Below are 23,011 nucleotides of genomic sequence, written 5' to 3'. Positions count from 1 at the left end.
GAAGCTGAGGAAGGGGAGTTATTATCGACGAGGAAGGACCGCGAGGCACAAGCACACATGTGGGACCGTGTCAACGCCAGGGTCCGGTCGTTTATATTCCTCAATTGCACACCACAGGTGATTAACCATGTGAAGCACATGACGCTGGCGAGAGGCATATGGGAGCACTTGGCTTCTTTGTACAACAGGGTGTCACCCATGAAGCGGATATCCTTGGAAGTGCAGATGCGGGTTATGAACCCTGCAAAGTCTTCGACGATGCGGGAACACATTAACAAGCTGCAGGTCCTTCAGCAGGAAGTCCTTCAAGCTGGGAAAGAGATATCATCCGAAGATATGGCCATCACGTTACTTTCCCACTTGCCTGGTCAGTATTCTGCTTTCTATTCCTCGTTGATCACTAGTGGCAGGCTCAGCACCATTACTTGGGAGGAGCTTGTGCCAATGGTCTTGGACCAGGAGGAACGTTTCACGAACCCTCCTCACGGCGGAGGTTCGGAGGCCTTAACTGGCCAACGGTCGAAAGGCCGTAATACCAACAAGGGCAAAGGGAAGGCTTCCCCGGAGAAGTCTTCCGAGAAGAAGCCTGATCCAGAACGAGAGAAGCTGAAGGCCGAAAGATCGTGTAATGATTGTGGCGAGAAAGGCCACTACTGGAGGAAGTGTCCTAAGCGGACAGGGAAGAGTGCTGAGTCCTCAGCCTCAGCTGCGAAGACTCCGGCATTTGTGCACTTGGAGATGGTGGACTCCGATGCTTCATCATCTTCGAGCGAGGAGGCAGTTGGCTTCACCGCAAAGGATACCCGGGAATGGATTCTCGACAGTGGTGCTTCCAGGCACATGACTCCATCCCGTGACTTCTTCCTGGATCTGAAACGGCAGTCAGGTCGTATCTTTATTGGCGATAACTCCACTATTCCGATACATAGTGAGGGCCGGATGGAGATTATTCCCGACGGCAAGGGGGGCAAGCATGCTTCCCGTGTTCTTTATGTCCCTGCTCTGGGCTTTCATCTTTTGTCAGTGCATGAGGTATGCAAGATTGGCTTTCGGGTGGAATTTGAGGAGCATTCAGTTGCTCTGAGGGACCGTGAGACAGGCAAAGTTGTTTGGGAAGGCGGTGTGGAGAATGGCATCTACAAGCTCTCTGCACTCTCCTCACTGACAAGCTCTCAGGTCGGAGACTTGTGGCACTTTCGTTTTGGCCACTTAAATGTGGATGCTTTGCGGCGCGCCTTCCGGGACCAGATGGTGGTTGGCTTGCCAGATGTTGGTAGTAGGCAAGGACGCTGCAGTTCTTGCATACGTGGTAAGCAGCACAGGGAATCCTTTCCGAAGCAAGCTTCCAGGCGGGCTTCGAAACCTTTGGAGTTGATTCACACTGACTTGTGTGGACCACAACAGATACCATCCTTGGGAGGATCTCTCTACTTCATGCTGCTTGTTGATGATTGTACCAGATTCACGTGGGTCTACTTTCTTTCACAGAAGGACCAGGCTTTTGCTCGGTTCAAGGATTGGCACGTGATGGTGGAGAAAGAGTCTGGATTTCAGGTCAAGACTCTCAGGGCTGACAAAGGAGGTGAATTCTCCTCGACTGTATTTCTCCGGTTTTGTGCAGATCATGGCATCAAGAGAGAATTGGCCAATACCGGATCGCCTTCGGAGAATGGAGTTGTTGACGTAAGAACAGGACTGTGGTGGAGATGGCGAGGACCATGCTGGAGCATCGTGATCTTCATCGTCCACTTTGGGGTGAGGCTGTGGCAACAGCTGTCCACACCATTAACCGCTCTCCGACGACTTCTGTACCCCATATGACTCCATTTGAGGCATATTTTGGCAGGAAACCCGATGTCTCGCACTTCCGTGTCTTTGGGAGTGACGCGTATGTACATATTCCGAAGAAGCAGAGGGGGAAGCTTGACTCCAAGTCCCGCAAGCTGGTATTTGTGGGGTATAACTCTCTTTCCAAGGGATACAGGTTGTATGATCCAGAGAGGAACGAGATTGTTGTCAGCCGAGATGTGGTCTTTGACGAGCATGTTCCAGCTTCCACTGTCGAGGAGCCGCCACTTCTTGGAGATCCAGAGGAGTCTGATGATGATTCCCAGTCTACCACTCCAGTTGATCCACCTCAATCATCACAGGAGGTTGAGCCCGCAGCTGGAGTTGAGCCCCCGCGATCACAGGAGGCTCCACGATCTGTTCGAGTACCTAGGTGGTTGTTAGACACCCTTCAGGAGTCGGGTGTCACGGAGTTACCCTCCGAGTGGACCACAGAGGACGGCCCTCGAAGATCACATCGAGTTCGAGATAAAAGCAACACGGCGGAGCTTCTTCAGGTGAACTATGCTCTTATGTCTCGTATCATGCGGGATAAAGAGCCCACTTCCGTAAAGGAAGCCCTTTCACGGGAAGCCATGCAGGTGGAACTAGACGCCATCGAGAAGAACAACACTTGGGAGTTGGTACCGAGGCCGTCGAAGCGGTCAGTCATTGGTGTCAAATGGGTCTTTAAGACCAAGTACGCGGCTGATGGATCGGTGGACAAACACAAAGCCAGGCTCGTGGCTAAGGGTTATGCTCAACGGCCAGGCATCGACTACGAGGATACCTTTGCACCGACAGCGCGGATGACCACGATTCGGACCGTTCTTGCCCTTGCTTCTTCTCAGAGGTGGCCCGTGTACCAGATGGATGTAAAATCGGCATTCCTTAATGGTGACCTGCAGGAGGAGGTGTACGTTAGGCAGCCTCCAGGCTTTATTGTTCCAGGATCGGAAGGGATGGTTTACAGGTTACGTAAGGCCTTGTAAGGTCTTAAGCAGGCTCCCAAGGCTTGGAATCAGAAGATTGATTCCTTCTTTATTCGGACTAGATTTCAGAGATCGGTTGCAGATCCGAACCTGTATCTCTTTCGGGAACGCGGCATGGTCACACTCATCATCCTTTATGTGGATGATCTCATTCTCACCGGCGGTCATGTGGAGCACATTGGAGTGACGAAGACTGCCTTGTCAAAGGAGTTTGAGATGACCGACTTAGGCTTACTCCACTTCTTCTTGGGATTGGAGATCTGGCAGACCCAGAGGGGGTTTTTCGTCTCTCAACAACGGTATGTTCATGAGTTGCTTGAGGCCTTTGGGATGGAGAATTGCAAGCCTATTACTTCGCCGATGGACCCGAACACAAAGTTAACCATTACAGATCCTTGTGAGCCAGTTGATGCCTCGCAGTACCGGAAGTTGGTTGGTTCATTGATCTGGTTGCTGAACACCAGATTGGACTTGAGCTTCTCCGTGGGGCTGTTGAGCTCTTTTATGCAGACGCCATTGCAGACTCATTGGCACGCAGGATTGCGGATCTTGCGGTATCTGCAGAGTACGAAGGATCTGGGACTCTTTTACACAGGAGGGAATGGAGTCAAGCTCCAAGGTTGGAGTGACTCAGATTGGGGAGGAGATCCAGACACGAGGAGGTCTACTTCAGGATACACTTTTACCCTTGGCTCAGGAGCGGTTTCTTGGAGCAGCAAGAAGCAGCCAACTATTGCCCTTTCTTCGACAGAGGCAGAGTATCGGGCTGCTTGTGAGGTTGTATGGCTGCGGAGGCTGCTAGGCGAGATGGGGTTTCCACAGAGGGAGCCCACAGTCATCCAGTGTGACAACCAGAGTTGTATAGCTATTGCTCGGAATCCGGTTTTCCATGCCCGGACCAAGCATATAGAGATACAGTATCACTTTGTTCGTGAGAAGATCTTGGCGGGTGACATCTTGCTACTTTATTGTTCGACGGAGGACAATGCAGCGGACCTCTTCACGAAGTCTCTACCTCAGGCTACGCTCAGGCGGCACTCCAGCTCCCTGGGGTTGGTTTCACAACCAGGAGCTGAGAGGGGGTGTTAGAAGTCATCTCCTGTCTATTTGTATACACCAGGGCCTCTGTTGTGGGTGTGCCCGCCCGTATATCATTTTTCCACACTCCCCGTATTTTTTCCCTATTTTTTCCATTTTTTCCTAGTGGTTGGAGGGCTGCCAGGTGATGCCAGGAGCACTCTGTAGCTGGTCGACTGCATCTGTATCAGTCGTGGGCTGTAGGAGTGCTGGCCGACTTGATTTGCTCAGGCATAGGCATCTGTAGCTGGCCGACTGCTATTTTCAGCAATCGTGGACATTTTACACAGTCGTGGGCACCTTCTGGAGCTGGCCGACTGCTCATATGGAGATGTATATATTGCCCCTCAGCCCCCACCACTTTCTCATTCAGTTTTTCGGGATCTTGTGTATAGAGAAGAGTTTACACACCTATCTCTCAGTGTTTCTTGTGCTGATTATTTTCTGCAGTCTACTTGCTCTTGTCTACCCAAGTTTGGTTGTCATTTCCGCTGCATATTCTGACAGTAATACCCAATTTGAAGCTGTTATAACTGCCATTGTAGTAGAGGTCTTCATTCAAGTTGGTCAAGAAAACAGTACGAAGGATGGTGGTAGCTGCAGTCTGAGTGATAAAAAATGATGGCTAGCACCTTGTGATGAGTTGGGCGAGAGGCTGGGTAGCAAGGAGAGAGAGAGAGAGAGAGAGAAAGAGAGAGAAAGAAAGAGAATGGTGATGCCAGGCTACCCAAAGTCATGCATGGAGCTAGTATGATGCTGTCGTGTTGGATTACTGAGGTTTTGAAGATTTGGAAGCTTGTGGAGGTGGCAAACTCCTTGATGATTCTTGTTGCTGGTGTTGATGGCGATAGCCCTGGAGTTGATGGCGATAGCCTTACATTGCAGCTTTGTTGACAGTGTGGGCATGCTGCTGGTATGTCTGAGGTATTATCATTATATGATCGTGTTGTTGTTGAGATTTTGGTGTCTTATTGCTCATGAAGCTATGTGTAATGGGTGCTGACGGTGTTTGGGCCATGTTCTTGCTTTAATTGAAGACTTGATGATCATGATGGTTTGGTGTTTAGCCAAGAGAGATACCTTTTCCCCCTTGAGAAGCCTTGGAAGGAGGAGGGCTGGCCGATATAACTGTGATGCTGTTCTTGTGAGTACAAGGTAGTATACTAACAAACGAGCTATGATGGGCTGCCAGCACATATTGAAGAAATATATCTCTTGTTTCTATTTTCCTTTGTACAAGTCTGAATAATATTTTCCCTTGAGCGTGCATTGCATTATCCTACCATCTTGTAAAGATATATAGCATATGCATGAAGGTGTTGTGTGAAGATCTAGCATGATACTGAAGCCTTTGATTATGATATATGTGATGATGAGATCAGTGTGGGTCAACAAAACCAAGGCCAATTTTGAGAGTGTGGGGTTTGGCAATTGTTGGTGTTCCTGGTGTGCATGGATGTGTTGTTTTTGAGATATTCTGCTATGTATGTGTTATCAATGTGAAGTAAGGGAACAAAAGAAATTTTGCACACAAGCTAGCGTCACATCCTACTTATTTTATCAACTTGTAACCACTAAAACCTGGTGTATGTGTGTGTCTGTTGATGTGCCCAGACCCCCTTGTGTGCACAAGGATGCCATTCACATGTTAATCTCATTCTCTCTCCTTTCTTAATTGATCTATTGCTTATGACCCATATATAGCACCTACCAATGGAGTTGTGAGGTAGGGAAGTTGTATACCCTTTTCCCTCTTTTCTCTTGGTGTGAATGTGTATTTTGGGCTGTGTTCTGTGTATCTGGATGGTTGGACGAGAATAGAGAGTTATTTGAACTGTTGATTGTGAGAAACTCGAGATTGTGAGTGTGTGAGTTCCCTTTTCTAGCATCCTGCTGGTGGCGCCCCCTGTCGTTGTTATATTTTCCAAGGCTGCTGGGTGGGTAGCTATAGAGGTGATTTCACTTTTCCAGCCTTCCCACACCATCTGAGCTAGAACCAAAGCGGCAAGGGGGGAAGGGGGGGGGGGGGGGGCATCCATCACTCTCCTGATAACTCTACCAATCACTGGGAGAAGTGGAAGATACTTCCTCCTGAGGCCAAGCAAACTATGAGTGGGAAGCGCGAGACACCTGCCAGGGGGTTGGATGTTGGGTTGAACCTCTATTGCCACCCTACAAAGAAGGCCTCGGCATTCACAATGCAATGGAGCTCAGTTGCATGACGATATCCGATGCTGCAAGTGAATCCAACTCCACCTAGTAGTATCTGCACCCAAGAGGGTGAATGTCAATAATGGATGCAAGGAGCTAGTGGTCCGCTTCTCAGAAGGATGGGCAAGGGACGACAGCCTCGGTCAGGGATGACGAGGCGGCTGCCATGGAGTCCTCCTTGAAAGAGTGCACAGAGCGGAAGCAAATAAGCACTACAGTGTGCTGAGTAGAGAGTGCAAGCGAGAGAGAGAGAGATATGGAGCAACTATGCTGAAGCAATACAGTCCCAAGCAAGAGACAGAAGTAGTCTCATAAGTGAGGGAGCAAAAGATAGACTAGGCAATATACAAAACTGAGAGGCCAGCCCACCTATTTATAGGTGGGAAGTGCTCGCCGACTGGAAATGCATATGCTGGCTGACTGGACATCTGTAGTAGCTGGCCGACCGAGAAAAAATCATGCAGGCTGGGAAAACTCCCAGAAAAATATATAAAATAAGGGTGGCTAGCCCACAATCAAGGGCCATGCAAAAGGGACCAAAAGGACACCAGAAATGGGTAGAAACTGGGGATGAATGTGCTAACACCCCCTCTCAGCACCAGTTGCTGAACAAACTCCGAGAAGCCGAAGAAGTCGTCCTCTGTCAAAGACAAAAGAATGCAGCAGCAACAAGTACCAAGAAAGCTCAACAAGCAATCTCCACAACAACTCAGCTACAAAAGCAACAGAACAAGCTGCCAGGTACACTGCGCCTCTAGAAGAAAAACAACCATGTAGGCTGCGTCGTGCTACTCCAAATATCGGTGCCAAACCCAAATGTAAACACAGTGCCACAGAAATCCTTGAAGCCTGTAGCTCCAAGAAGATAATACCCTCAAAAGAAAGAGTCCATCTGCTCCAACCCTGTACCAAGAGTAGCCAAATGCTGTACAATAGCATCCTCCTCGAAGGTTGGCATCGCCAGATGTAAGAACTCAACTGTCCCCTCTAAAAACAGATGTCGGGACTCCACAAGCCCAACCAAATCCAAATCCCAATCCTTCAATCCCTGGAAGTACTACTGTGTCCCACGCACGGTCACGGACACACCTGACCACAATCCAGAATCCTCACACAGAGCAAGGGAAAGAGGAACATTCACAGTAGTGGTAACTGAAGTAGTAGTAGTAGTAGTCTCCTCAATAGCATCACACAACGTAGAAGCAGGCTCCTCCATAGAAGGCAAAGGAACCAACAACACATCCTGGTCACTGGTTGACGAAGAAAGAGCCCGAGGCGAAGCAATAGGAGACAAATCCCCCTCAGAAGCTGTGAGCAAAGATAGCCCACTATCTTCCTCAAAAACATTACCAGATATATCATCCTGGCAAGGAGAAGTATGCACAGAAACTGAAGGCAAGGCAACAGGAGAAACAAACTCCTCAGATGCAATGAGCAAAACTAGCCCACTATCCTTCGCTGCAAGAACATCTCCAAAAGAAGTATCCACAAGATCACTGGCTGCATAGCACCCAGAAGTAGAAACCATCTGCCGATCACTGGCATCACCATACAAGTCACAAAGCAACTGCCACACAGGGAAAGTAGAAGCATCATCAGGAGCATAGATGAAGTGTCGAAGAACCGAATCCTGACAATTCAGGAGAAGAAAGCCATAGATCTGTCCGTCAATCTTCCTCCACCGACACACATTATCCACAGAGGCGAGGTCCTGCAAGCACCGATTCTTGTACGAGAGAAACTCCATCAAACCATACTCCCAGAGAAAAGAAGTAACCTGCATGACTGAAAGTTACCACTATCCAACTTGTCTGCCTCATCTAGGAAATAACAAGAAAGTGGAACGAGAGCGAAATCTGAAGCTGTCATCATTGATCCAACCAATAGGACCAAACCTCAAAAGATAAAAAACCCTTTTATAATAGTGCTAAGCATTCTTAAGCCCTTTAATTTATAATAGTGCTAAGCATTCTGCTACCAAGATAAGCCCTTTTATGTTGATATATGATATCAACCTAGAGTCGCATTGATGATTAGTCAGAGTTGGCACTGCAAGTGACTTTTTAAACGGCAACAAGAGATGTTGTTACAAGAGAACAATCAGAGTATGCAAAATTCTATGCTAACCAAAAGCAATCAACTGGAGTCTTGGAAGAAGGCCAACAGATATACATGAGGATTCCAAAAGATTCTCACATAATGAGGACTAGAAAAGTCTATAAGTTGTCTCTAAGGTATTCTGGACCTTATTTGATCTTGAAAAAGCTTAATGGGGTAGTTTCTACCAGATGGAGCACGCGTGTATCTCGTCTTTCATGTCAAGAGATTGAAAATGGTGCTAAGTGCAAGAGAGAGCTTGATATTTGACCAAGAGCTAGCAAGACTTGAGCATCTATTTGTTTTTGTTCCCCATGAACCGCTTGCAGTTATTGATTGTAGGGAACAAACCCTTAGAAATAGATCAGTTTCTGAGTGATTGATTAAATGAAGAGATTGTGCGGATGAAGACAACACTTGGGAGAACATTGCTTCACTCCAATGCCAGTATCTAGATTTTGACTCCCAGTCTTCTTCTCCTTAGAAAGAGAGAATATTACTGTTTCGAGTCTGGACATAACGAGGCTAGCATAGAGGGAGCCCCCAAGGATCCAACTACTGGTTCGTCCACTAATTAGTCAAATCAATAACACTCGACTAGGAGTGCATGGTATGGAACGTGCATGCCTTGAGGGTGCACACTATAGTCTCCACCTCGGGGGTGTCTTCCCATAGTATTCAATTTAGAGCCTACCGTTGGGTGGCAAGTGCTAGCCGAACCCACCTCTTGTCCTCTTGGTATATGTTATATACCTTCATAAGGTCAAAAAAATCTGAACTTACGAATTGAGAGCTTTGAGAAAGAAATAATAGTGAAGAAGGACAAAGACAAAAACAAAACATTTAAAAGATCAAAAATAAATAAACTAACAAACCTAGCTACTAAGGAGAGGAAATCAAAAGATAATATCAAACGAAGACTTTTAATTAAGACATTTACCAAAAAAACCAAAATGCAAATAGCATAGAGTGCTAATACTATGGCAAACCAGGACACATGACAAAGGACTCCTACAAAAAGTAGAATGACATTAAAAGTGGAAAGTTGCAGAGCAAGGCAACTATGCATCATCTAGCAAACATAGAGGTGATGACACAAGTGAGCAGCTGTTTGTGATGCGCAGCACATGCGTAGTTCCATAACACGGGATGTGTCAAGATCTCAAGATATATGGTATGTGGATTCTAGCGCCTCTATCCACATGACCAATCATACACTGAGTGGTTTAGAGATACGCAGAAAATGAAAAAAGCAGGTTATGTAGAAACAGGTGATGATACTGCGCATCCCATTGTGCATATTGGTAAAGTGCCATTGTCTATGCAGGACAAAAACAAATAAACAAAACAAAACAAAAAACAAAAAACAAAATAGCAAAACAAAGAACTGTGGTATATGTTACTGCGTTGGTGACTGGATTACAAGTACTTTTGCTTCATGGTTATGCTTATGTTTGTTTGGATCTTGGGCGGAAAACCAAGTGCGATTCTTGCTTCTTCCTTTTTATACTACCAGATTCAATTGCCCAATCACCCATGTGTCCATGCAATCTTGCAATCAAGTACAACCCACTCTCCATCTGCTCTGACACCACAATCTTAGACATACTGCTGCTCAAACATGGCTTCTAAGATTTTTGTTTGTTTATTGCGATATTACTTTCTTGAACTTCAATGATGTCCCCGGATTGCTGCTCCAAGTTTGTATTTGCTCTAGGCTTATAAGCCATCATCCACGGCTTGGCTTAAGGCACAAAAGTGAACCCCACTTTTACTTAAACCTTCTTAGGAGTCAGGAATAGGTTCTAAGATACTCAAACTTCCTAAAGTCATGAAGCATGCATGCCAGATACAGTCTACTAGCCTAAAGCTGTCCAAACTCATGAAGCATACCACATACACTCGAATACACCTGAAGCTTCTTAGGAGATACTCAAGCTTTACTGATAAGAAGCTAAGACACATTACGTAAGGAGAAGAAAGATAGGAATAGCATACCCGCAAAAGCCAAAGGAAAATAGGAGAAAACTGGCCCAATTCTGCATTCGAAGCCCGATGTTCAGATGCCCTGACGCGAATGTGCTTGGTCATCTCTGTAACCAAGGACAATCGATCTAGTGCCGCTTCATCTATACCTCCCATCTGTTGATCCAAACACAAATTGCAGACATGAGGAACAAATTGCTTGAAAAAGCAACCCTAGATCAACTCACATACACATTTCAATACAAGTGAAGAATGGAAAGAGTAGAAAAAGGACCTGATTGTAAACAAACATGCTTGATAGCAGAACAGACAATGAGAAAATCTGAGTGCTGTATGTCCCCTGGACCAAAGAGAGAAACATAAGCCAGATGGATGCTTTCATAGAAGCAAGATTGACTGTAGAATGGGGAAGATAAAAACTACATTGGATCCTTCAACCAGACAGTACCGTTTGATCATACGCATCAATGCCCTCACTGTCAAGAAGTAGAAGGCTGTACTCCGTTCCATCCGGTGCTGTTCTCTTTATTGGACTGCTCCACATCCAAAGGCCTTTTGTGCATGGTCGATGTGTTGAGGCCACCTGGAAGCCACTACTCCTCCCTAACAGCTTTGTCATCACAAAACAAAAAATCATCGACAATCAGGATATTCATAAAAAGTCAGATTGAATTACATGAAAAACGATGAGATATGAAAGACCACAAAACATTGAGAGAGGTCACCAAACCTGGGACTCCCTTTTCGTGCCCACTAAACGTGGGGTAACTGTTTTGTTTGCCATGTAGAATCACTAAATGAAACGTCATGAGAACCTGTTTTTCTGTCATCACACATCCCCACAAAAACAAGAGGTCCTCCTGCCGAAATTGCAGCAGTAGATGTTGAGCTATGTAAGACTATGGGGAGATGTCTGCAAGATGGTCATTTTACGAGAATGAGGGCCTCAGATGCGGCCTGCTCGTCATGCATGAAGGTAAGTCAAGTGCGCCCAAATCTCTTCTGCTTCATCAGCTCTTAGAATTGACATGAATGTTACATGCATCCATTACTCCATAGAGGAGTACATAGAAAGATCTTAGAAAATGATGCATCTGAGAATCATGCACCAGATGTCAATCATGTATGACAACCTCCATAGCTGGCCAAACTCAGAGAGTCTGGAGTCTTCCTTGCTTCTCACAAGGACGAGGCTCTAGGCAGCCTCTAACATACCTACAGGATCCCCAGCCTTTGTTCCCAACATGTTGCCATTACCACCCCTCAACCCCCATTGAGCCTGATCTCGATATTTACCTCACTTTAGCATTAAGAGCATGGTTGAAGTATTACCTCTCCTAGTCCTTAAACCTACCACTTTCAAACAAACCTTATCATGGGGTCTCTTCATTTGGCTGTGGTTAGCAGAGGTAGCAGTCAAATGTTGTGTGTGAACCTTGAGCCCTAGGCACTAACTATCACGTGCACACCAGTCAGGTGTACAGTGACATGGCATCATTCTATGGCATCATTAGCACCATCAGGAGTCATCAGGCATTATTCAGGCATTTATGCAATTTTATAAGCATTTATGAGGCAGCCGACTGGCTTTATTGGTATTTTATGGGAGATATGTACTGGCCGACTGCAGTCCATCTGGCCGACCAGCCCTCTCACCCATATATATTCAGGCGCCTCTCCATTCAGTCATTCAGGATCATCCTCAGCAGCATAATCAGCAAGCGCATCCTCCTCTGGATCATCATGCGTTTCAGCCTATCATCATCAGCATCATCCATTCAGCATTCAACACTCAGTCCCTCAGCGTTTCTACTCCAGAAGGGCTGAGAACATCATCACATATCAGTTCAGCAGTGTGTCCAACGCATCTCCTCCAGGAAGCATTGGGAGCATCATATCCAGTCAACGCATCAAGCATTCAGCAAACGCATTATCATCAGCCATCAGATCTGCAAACGCATCTGCGTTTCATCATCAAGTCAGCATTCAGCATCTGTTCCAAAGCCTCCCTTCAGCGTTTCCTTCCCAGGAGACAAGGGAAAGAGTGGACAGCAGTTCATCCCGCATATTCAGCATATAGGCAGCATATTCAGCAGTATAGATCCATTTGGATCTCATTGTAACATCATTCATTCATCTAATATAGCTGCATTGCATTGACACATATTTATCTGTCTCTTGAACATCATTAAGTGCAATTTAGTCAGACTAAGGTTGTGTTTACGACGGTCATAAGCTCTCGCAAGTGACACTAACAGCAACCGGAAGACAAGGAATCCTGGAACTTGCCAAGGATCTATCATCTATGTAAAGGATGTGGGGCAAGATGTAGAAGGGCTGTGGCAGCCAATGGGCATCCCACATTGACCGCCAAGGGCTAGGAAAAAGGGGGCCGAGTCACCCAGCCCTACACCTGGTCAGCCTACACCACTGAGCCCCCCAGCACATATATAAGGGTGTGCAATTTCCTCATTCTCCCATCTTTATGTCTAGCATTAGCCTGACTTCTGGCAGCCCTCAACAGCAGCACGCAAGGAGGTAAACGCACCAGGAGAAGGTCATCTGCTGAAGCCCTGAATCTGGAAACCTCAGGCCACCGATTTGCAGCCTGTAAGGGGGTCAACGCAGACCAAATCTGAGGTAAGCAGTCCAATCCAGTATTTAGGTAACATTATCACTAAGCACCGTCCCAAATAGGGACACGGGGTCTATGAGACCAAACACCTGAGGTTAGTAGTACAGAATTGCTATGACCCCCTCTGGTCGAATCCAGGAGGTTTGAGTGAGACTCACAGGCTGGGATATCATTTTCTATACAGAGACTCATCAGAGCCTTAAGAGGGGTTTACCATACATAGCTGGATTTGAGTGGGAATCAGCTTTCCAAGGCAAGAGCCACACATCGAGTGGATTACCTAGCTCCAAAGGGGTAGCTCTCCTTTTTAGACCCCACCTCCAACAGATTCTCAGCATTGTCCGGAAGGACGAGGATACACGGTATCTTTGGGTGCGGCTACACCTTACTGAGGATGTTGCATGCGCAAAAGCCTTGCTATACTGATCCACAACCCTAGGCCTGATCAAGAACAAGATGCTAAATAAAGTTTAAACACATGATTAAGACAGAGGAGAGAGAAGAAGAGAGAGTTCGTGTCAGGTTTTCTTGTATTTCATATGATACAAAAAGGTGGATGTTTGACTTCACATGGTTTAGGCCCTTGGTCAGCTCCATAGGGGTGACCTTTGGCCCTACATGACTTCTACTAGTGAGTTCTACTGATGAATGAATGAATGAACTGAATGTACTGACTGAATTGAAGCCTTTTGCTTAGATATAAGTCGAGTATGCTGCTCGGCCAGCAACAAATGCTGTCGGCCAGCTGCTGGACAAAAATATGGATTAAATCCTATTTAATTTGCTGCGTTTTACTTCAATGTTGTCTCATGTTCTGGCCTTCATGCTGATGATAGCCGACTGCTGCCTAGACCACCTGCTGGCTGCCGACAGGTCATCCAAACCCTCATGGTGATGATGATGTTGATGCTGCTGATGATAATGATGATGGTGCTGAAGCTGATGATGATGATGATGATGTTGCTGATGCTGATGCTACTAATGCTAATGATACTGAGGATGGCAAGGATGCTGAGGATGATATTGATGCTAATGCTACTGCTAATGATGCCCTAAATGATGTCCTAATCAGGGATTGATGATGTTCATGCTGGAGATTAGCCATGGCACAGGCGTGCACATGATAGGGGACAGAGTCATCCATATTGCAGTGTGTTATTTCGCACCCAACCACTCCCCTTACACCACACAGCATGGCCAATCACTGTACTTACCATTATATGGGGATATTACAGAGTTCTCGCAGCTGGGCGGAAGTCCTCCTGCTCAGGGACTTCAACGCCAGGACAGGGAGTCACTAGGTCCCACTACTTGATCTGGACGGCCAAATTAGACCATAGGAGTTGGACATCACTGACACAAGGTTACAGAGATTATCACAAGATCGTGAGGTCACGGTGTATGGGTGTGACATTTTCTAGAGCTGGGAGTTTGTTATCTATAACGGGATTTCCCGATAGCCCTCCTCCGACGCCCTCACCCCCCTTTGAAGCTGAGCATGCCTACTTCTCTTTCACTCTTACTTGCACAACATCCGCAACCCCCCCCCCCCCCCCCCCCCCGCCACCACCACCCATCTCACATTACACCTAGGTCCATTTTCATCACGAGCATGACCCTATTTACTCCAACCACATCTACCGCCACCGTCCAAGATGTGGATCCTTTTGTCCCCCTACCTGCCCTCACATCACAGCTCACCACCATTCTCCACACATCTGCCACCACTTCTTTCATATGCACACGGTGGTCTGCCACCAAGCCACCTTGTGGTTCCATGCCCCAGAACTATTGGTATGATGACGAATGCCGACGGATTGAGGATATAACAAAGTGCCAAGCGCAACAGATTTCTCAATGCCTCACTCAACGCAAGAAATGGGAGTTCTATGCTCAGAAAGAGGATGAGTTATTTTGACTCTTCTCGGGACCGAACTCCAAAGGCTTGGAGGAAACTTTGAGAACATTGACCCCCCCACACCTATCACTTGACCGGACACATGGCACTCCTTCGTTCCATCATCAAGGAGGGTAGAGCACGACATCACATGATTTAGTGTTGCTTTGTGGATTTCCGCATAAGCTTTTGATATCGTACCCCGAGCCCGCCTCTTGCAATGTCTACAGGAGATAGGAGTCCCATCTGACATGGTTTGGAGCATCATCACCCTCTATGAGTTTGTCACCAAACAATGAGAACCCTAGGATGTACATTGCACGAGATTTCCGGTGCCATTAAGATGAAACAAGGCTGTCCTCTTACACCCACTCTTTTTGGCCTCTACATTGATAAGATCTCAAGCTTCATTGACAGATTAGGTAGGGATAGTCCCACACCAGCAAGCATATTGACCGCCCTACTACTTTATGCATATAACATCATCCTCCTTTCAAATTCAGCCAAGGGGCTTCAAAGACATTTGGATGCCTTACAAGATTTTTGCACTCAACAGGACCTCACTATTAACCTTGGTAAAACCAAGGTAATGGTCTTCAATACCTCCAGCCCCTTCATCCAAGAGTGAGCTTCGGGATCATGTGGAGATTGTCTCATCCTATGTCTACCTTGGTGTCACTTTCATAGTCACCATGAAACTCGTTTCGGTGGCTTTGAAACTCGTTTCACGTTTCAGTGTTGAAACGTTTCATGTGCAGATTGAAACCATATCGTTTCATGTGGGGAAAAAGGTTGTGATTTTGTGTGCTTTTTAGCTTTTATAATTCTCTCTTTCCTTCTTTCATCCTATTTCTTCTCTTTTGTATGTCTTCTTTGTTTACTGATGATAAATATGCTAATATCATCTTATAACTATTGGCCAATACCTTCACATTTTATGTATATGATTGTTTCAGTCCAACGTTTCATTGTCCACCTACCTGTTGTTGAAACGTTTTGTTCCAAAATAAATCGTTTCAGCATAGTTTCGTTTTGATAGTGAAACGTTTCGCGGTGACCTTGGTCACTTTCAATGGCCCACGCTTTGAAAGAATGCACAGAGCGAAAGCAAAAGCACTAGCTGACTGGAGGACTGAACTGGCCGACTTGGAAAAAACCATACGAGCTGGGAAAAATCCTAGAAAAATATGTAAAATAGGGATGGCCAGCCCACAATCAAGGGCCATGCAAAAGGGACCAAAAGGACACCAGAAATGGGCAAAAACTGGGGTGAATGTGCTAACACCCCCTCTCAGCACCGGATGCAGAACAAACTCCGAGAAGCCAAAGAAGTCATCCTTTGTCAAAGACAAAAGAATGAAGCAACAACAGGTACCAAGAAAGCTCCACAAGCAATCTCCACAGCAACTCAACTACAAAAGCAACAGAACAAGCTCCCAGGTACACTGCTCCCCTAGAAGTAAACAACCATGTAGGTTGCCTCCTGCTGCTCCAAATATCGGTGCCAAACCCAAATGTAAACACAGTGCCACAGAAATCCCTAGAAGCCTGTAGCTCCAAGAAGATAATACTCTCAAAAGAAAGAGTCCATCTCCTCCAACTCTGTACCAAGAGTAGCCAAATGTTGTACGATAGCATCCTCCTTGAAGGTCGGCATCGCCAGATGGAAGAACTCAACTACCCCCTCTGAAAACTGATGTCGGGACTCCACAAGCCCAATCAAATCCAAATCCCAATCCTTCAATCCTTGGAAGTATCACTGTGTCCCAGGCACGATCACGGACACCCCTGACCACAATCCAGAATCCTCACACAGAGTAAGGGAAATAGGAACATTCACAGTAGTGGTAATTGAAGTAGTAGTAGCCTCCTCAATAGCATCATACAGCGTAGAAGCAGGCTCCTCCATAATAGGCAAAGAGACCAACAACACATCCTGGTCACTAGTTGACGAAGAAAGAGTCCGAGGCGAAGCAATAGGAGGCAAATCCCCCTCAGAAGCTGTGAGCAAAGATAGCCCACTATCTTCCTCAAAAACATTACCAGATATATATCATCCTGGCAAGGAGAAGTATGCACAAAAACTGAAGGCAAGGCAACAAGAGAAACAAACTCCTCAGATGCAGTGAGCAAAACTAGCCCACTATCCTTCACTGCAAAAACATCTCCAAAAGAAGTATCCATAAGATCACTGACTGCATAGCACCCAAAAGTAGAAACCATCTGTCGATCATTAGCAGCACCATACAGGTCACAAAGCAACTGCCACACATAGAAAGTAGAAGCATCATCAGGAGCATAGATGAAGTGTCGAAGAACCGAATCCTGACAATTCAGGAGGAGAAAGGAAAGGATCTGTCCGTCAGTCTTCCTCCACCGACGCACATCTTCCGCAGAGGCAAGGTCCGACAAGCACCGATTATTGTACGAGAGAAACTCCATCAACCCGTACTCCCTAAGAATAGAAGTAACCTGCAACTTCCATGATTGAAAGTTACCACCATCCAACTTGTCTGCCTCACCTAGGAATAACAAGAAAGTGGTATGGGAGCCAAATCTGAAGCTGTCATCATTGATCCAATCAATAGGACCAAACCTCATAAGATAAAACACTGTCCAAATCAAAAAATGTTGATGTAGGTCCCTTCCTCCCACCAAAACGCAACCGTAAGAGGCTGGACAGCACTTGAAAAACCTCCTGTAGCAAAAAACGCTGAAGCTTCTATTGATTATACCTCCAACCTTGAGGCCACCAAAAGAGGGAAGCAAAAAATGCAAATTTGATATAGAGAGAAAAGGCAGCCACACACGGCTTGGGAATATGCTGTAAGAGGGTGCAAGAGGGAAGGGCATCAACTAGGACTGTAGCTTGGGCTCTCCTCACAAAAATATGCACAATCTCAGAAGAAGAAGTGTCCTCCATAGGTACCAAGGGTGCCACCAAAGCCCGAACCACCAGAGTCCCCCCCCTGCAAAAGGGAATGTCCACCGGAGAGGAAAACACAGCCAAAGAGGGACTGCTGTCCTGAAAAAAACAAGCCGCCTAGATCCAAACTCCAAGTAGGAACGAAACGCTAATGAAAAAGTTACCTTTCGGCTACAAGCGATGAAGCCAAACTGAAGGAGATCAACCAAAAGGAGCAAGAAGAAGGCTGCAAATTTGAGAAAAACACAGAGGTTGAGGGGCTATAAATAGGGCTAAATCTAGGGCAGCAAATGGAATCGCTGAACCGGGAGCGATGACACCATGAAAGAGTGCATAGAGCGAAAGCAAAAGAGCACTAGAGTGTGCTGAATAGAGAGTGCAAGAGAGAGAGATATGGAGCAACTATGCTAAATATACTGAAGCAATACAGTCCCAAGCAAGAGACACAAGCAAGTGAGGGAGCAAAAGATAGACTAGGCAAGATACAAGACTGAGAGGCCAGCCCACCTATTCTTGGCCGATTGGAACTACTGAAACTGGCCGACTGGGAAAAAACCATCTGGGCTAGGAAAAATCCCAAAAAAATATGTAAAATAGGGGTGGCGAGCCCACAATCAAGGGCCATGCAAAAGGGACCAAAAGGACACCAGAAATGGGCAGAAACTGGGGATGAATGTGCTAACACACTTCACCATGCTTCCCGCAACACATGCCAAAGTGACACGGGGATATGCAGCCTTGAGCTTGGACATTATTGTATCACTTTGGTCTCATAGGCCCACAGGGTCTTTAGCAAACCTTTAATCTCTCTCTCTCTCTCTCTCTCTCTCTCTCTCTCTCTCTAACATGTATACACTCTATAGATAGATCACCTCCCACAGCTAGCACTAGAGTCCTCTATGTAGTTATATCGTGAGAGGGAGAGGGAGAGGAAGCGGGTGAGACGAGTTGGATTTCCCTCTTCCTTGTTGAAATGGCCGCCACCATTACACCGATGCATGCATGGTATTCGGAGATAGTTCAGTGGTTTCATGCACGCATATAGATGGACCGTCTCGGTTGTTACTCCTCAAGAACTTGTAGAGGTTGAGGACTTAACCTTTGTTCCACATAATCGGGGCTCATTTTTTTACTGCACGGAGAGGCATCTTAGAAATAAGGTTATCCCTAAATATAAAATTAAGTGGAAAGATAGGACAGAGAAGGACTCAACTTGGGAGATAGAGGCTCATTTGAAACATCAATTCCCCGACTTCATTTAGGAGTAAATGTCCCAGGAGGGGAAGCACGTTACAGACCTAATACTAATCTTTCGGATTAGGGCCTAACCTGGCTAGGTTAGAGGAGCCTTAAGATTACGAGAAGCAAACTGATCCAAGTAGCTAAGGCTCATGATTAATAAATCTATATATATATATACCTAGATGAATCCAAGAACGTGCCCAAATTCACCTTTTAGGAACGTGCATGCTATATACTCATGGTAGTCAACCCACAAGACTATAAAACTATCAACTCCATTATGCATAGTATAGACTAGATACTACGACATCCCCACTCATGTCATCAGTGCCCAATAATGGGTGTAGAACTCTCTATCAATATATGCTCTCACACATGCACTCCACACACACACACACAAGCATATATTCACACAAAGCCCTTCGTATTGAGTTTCTGTCAAACCTCCGGAGATGCACGGCAAACTCAGCCATAATGAAGCCTAGCACTAAGGGAAATAGCAAATAGAAAGAATTAGTACAACAAATAAGTAGTTGATAGGGCAAATGCACTACTAAAAATAGAAAGAATTAGCACAATATCAACTGGCCGCAACTCAGACTAAAACTTCACAATGGAAAATCTACATGTCCGCTAATATGGCTGAATTATATACCTAGATGAATCCAGGAACATGTCCAAATTCACCTTTTAGGAACGTGCATGTTATATACTTATGGTAGTCAACCCACAAGACTATATAACTATCAACTCCATTATGCATAGTATGGACTAGATACTACAACATCCCCACTAATGTCATCAATGCCCAATAATGGGTGTAGAACTCTGTATCAAGATATGCTCTGACACACGCACTCCACACACACACACACACATAAGAGCATATATTCACACACAAAGCCCTTTGTACTGAGTTTCTATCAAACCTCCGAAGATGCAGGGTAGACTCTGCCATAATGAAGCCTAACACTAAGGGAAGTAGCAAATAGAAAGAATTAATACAGCAAATAAGTAGTTGATAGGGCACATGCACCGCTAAAGATAGAAAGAATTAGCACAATATCAACTGGCCGCAACTCAGACGAAATCTATGTATACTTGCTATTTATGACTGGATGGTTGTATGTGGCAACAACCGTCACTATATAAGTGACTTATGATTATTGTACATGTGTACCTAGTCTGTGTTTTCAATGGTCTAAGTTATCTCATGGAAATATTGTAACACTTTGTTTGGTCTCATAAACCCTTTGGGTCTTTTGAAGACTCTCTCTCTCTCTCTTTGATACTTAAGTGTGTAATCTCGCTATTTTACACACGTGAAAAATTTGGAAGATCGTGTTTCACAGAAGGGAATCATATACCTGATTAAGGATGAAGCTCTTGCCTTGCCGCGCCCGACCGCACACCGAGACCACGCCGAGGGGCCCTTTGACGAGCTGAAGGGTGGCCACAGCCTCTGCGCCCATTCGAAATGTGCCACTCTCATCACAGTACACCAACCGCAGAGCTTTTGCCGAAGGGGTGGCGTACATAGCGTTACCCTTAGCTTTATCTACCTTCTGCTTCGACGCCTGAGCCCCCTTCGATCTGAGCACGTGCGTCATTCTGTGCGCGCACGTGCCAAAGAACCTTCCACGGCTTGCGTCTGCCGCTTCTTCTTCCGGCCTCAAGGTTGCATAATGTACGAGTTTGATGTTGCCATCTGCAGAAGGGAAGAGGCTGTAAAAACCTAATGATGAAATGAGGCTGAGGCGAAAGAGAGTGAGCTAAACCTGTGCAGACAATGTAGTAAAAAACGAGAGAGAGAGAGAGAGAGAGAGAGAGAGAGAGAATACAAAACCCTCTGCAGAACAAATAGGTTACCGTCCGGCTATGGCAATAGAAGCTTTCCTTGTGGCCAAACCGTCCGGCTATGGCAATGGAAGCTTTCTGCGTGGACAAAATGGAGGGAGAAGCTCGCTTTCGAGTGCGAGACAGGTTTGTGCGCTGAGAAGGCGGGGGAATCGTTATATTAAAGCGTTCCTAATGTTTTTTCTTAATCTTGCTATCATAAAGGCGCATATAGATGTGCCCACTGTCCATTTTCCACCTGTCACCTTCTTTCAAGCTCGCTCCTTTAAGAGTGGGATTTCCCAAGTGTAAGGGGTTTCATCCGTGCCCTTTGCTAAGGATGTTGTGCATTACAAACACTTCGGCAGAACCGGAAAGCAGAGAAATGGCTACTTTTCCGATGACGGCACAGGATCGTAACCAACTGCTTATCAGGGGGTTCGGGACGATCCCGACTGCATACTTATCGGTCTGGCTGCATACTTATGGGCACTGCCGAATGGATTCTCGCATACTTATCTAGCGAGGGGTGGAGGTGCAATCTGTCCCAATCCTGCAAGCAGGCACTAATTAATGAATTGTCTAAGGTCACCAACCCTTAGACAAACTTTATATAATCATCAATGTGCTTTAAAAAAATTATTAGTGCCCAATTCAAATTAATTTTAAAAAATCGACTGTGATCGTCCAAATCACAAAGACCGTTGGTCGTATATGCCCTCGTGTTGCATTCTATGACGTTAATACCTCTCTCTCTCTCTCTCTCTCTCTCTCTCTCTCTCTCTCTCTTTCTATATATATATATATATATAATTACAAACATTGTCCCTCTCTCTCTCGATTGAAACTGCAAACATCGTCTCTCTCTCTCTCTCTCTCTCTCTCTCTCTCTCTCTCTCTCTCTCTCTCTCTCTCTCTCTCTCAATTCAAACTACGTATGATCGTCAAAAAAAAATTTTAAGAACGTTTCTAAATCGTTCATATGTTTCTCTCCATGCTAATATCTTCTGTGAGCCACTCTTTTCTTCATAAACCATAAACTTCTTGCTCAACCTGTGTTCGTGGGATTGCATTGGTAAATTATGAGCAGAATGGCTTCATTTGCATCCATCCAGTAGTGTCAACCTACTTTCATCTTCACCCTCTCTATGCCCATTTGCATGAGTAGCAGACAATTTCTTGTGTTTTGTTGCTACATGCTCACACACCTTGCAGACTACAAAAATTTTTGGTTTAGTTGCACCAAACAAAAGTCGTACTCCATAACTCTTAACAATGTTTTAACCATCATGCCCACTGCCAAGGCTAATTTTTCCCGCTCATCTTAGACAATAGATTTTTAGATGTTAAAAACATTTCATTTCTAAATTTCCCCCCTACAAATTGATGATTAACTCCATGCTCAAATGCATTAACCTAAAAAAGACACAATTTGAATGTCAAAAAATCAATCATTCCCATTCAATTTGTCTTTTTCAAGTTAATGCATTTTTCTCCTTTTGACATTCCCACCACCCATTTGTGCTCTTATGACTATACCAAAAAAAAAAGAACCTTGTATTAGGCAAAAAGGAAAAAAAATTGTTGACCTTGCCCACACACACGTCGAGAAGACCCTGTAGACACCATTAGACATAATTATATACAATTTAAACGGTCAAGGGTTTTAATGTGCTTGTATGTTTATCCATTGCAATCCTATAGCAAAAATGAACATGGTCACATGGAGACAACCCCCTTAGTGTTGTCTTGCTTTCAAATTCTTCTTGACACACCTCATAATTTTATATCCATCATTAGGCCAAGGATGAAACATCATAAAATCACCATCTATCACCATGTCTTTTAAAGTTATTAACGCATAATCTTGCACACCAGTGCTAGTTTCTAGTAGTAAGATCTCCTTTTCTCTCTCTCTCCATTGCAACATTTTTTCTCCTTCCTTTGTGAAAGGTTTGACATTAAGATAGTTTAAACTTTTGCTAGTTTCTAGTAGTAAGATCTCCTTTTCTCTCTCTCTCCATTGCAACATTTTTTCTCCTTCCTTTGTGAAAGGTTTGACATTAAGATAGTTTAAACTTTTGCTAAGAAAAAAATCAATAGGAATTTTTAATATCAAACATTATCTTTTCCATACTGCTTTTCTTGAAAAAAGTAGAACCTTGAAGACTTTATGACTTGATGTGATTATTTACTTAAGTTTTTTATGTTATTCCTAAACTCTCTCTCTCTCTCTCTCTCTCTCTCTCTCTCTCTCTCTCTCTCTCATCCACAAGGCACTAAAA

At 45.2% G+C, this 23,011-nt stretch overlaps 1 protein-coding gene across 3 annotated transcripts in view; it reads right to left on the bottom strand.

Moving 5' to 3' along the window:
* Positions 1-20,931, bottom strand: part of LOC147615983 (uncharacterized) — a 143,286-nt gene extending 122,355 nt beyond the window's left edge. Inside the window, exons 1-5 of one of the 3 annotated variants that reach the window (XM_086778611.1) lie at positions 20,760-20,931; positions 20,258-20,598; positions 10,639-10,800; positions 10,465-10,530; positions 10,203-10,346 (exon numbers count right to left, since the gene is read on the bottom strand). In XM_086778611.1, coding sequence (XP_086634737.1) covers positions 10,203-10,346; positions 10,465-10,530; positions 10,639-10,800; positions 20,258-20,500 — 615 coding nt within the window. In that variant the 5' untranslated portion in view covers positions 20,501-20,598; positions 20,760-20,931. Of the gene's footprint in view, positions 1-10,202; positions 10,347-10,464; positions 10,531-10,638; positions 10,801-20,257; positions 20,599-20,731 lie in introns of all 3 variants that reach the window. The other 2 variants (XM_086778612.1, XM_086778613.1) reach the window with 2 other exon arrangements.
* Between the last annotated feature and the right edge of the window lie 2,080 nt (positions 20,932-23,011).

Source organism: Cibotium barometz, chromosome 39 (genome assembly GCF_041138505.1).
Source record: "Cibotium barometz isolate CiBa-2024 chromosome 39, ASM4113850v1, whole genome shotgun sequence".
Lineage (NCBI taxonomy): Eukaryota > Viridiplantae > Streptophyta > Polypodiopsida > Cyatheales > Cibotiaceae > Cibotium > Cibotium barometz.
This window is presented reverse-complemented; position numbering and strand designations above follow the sequence as displayed.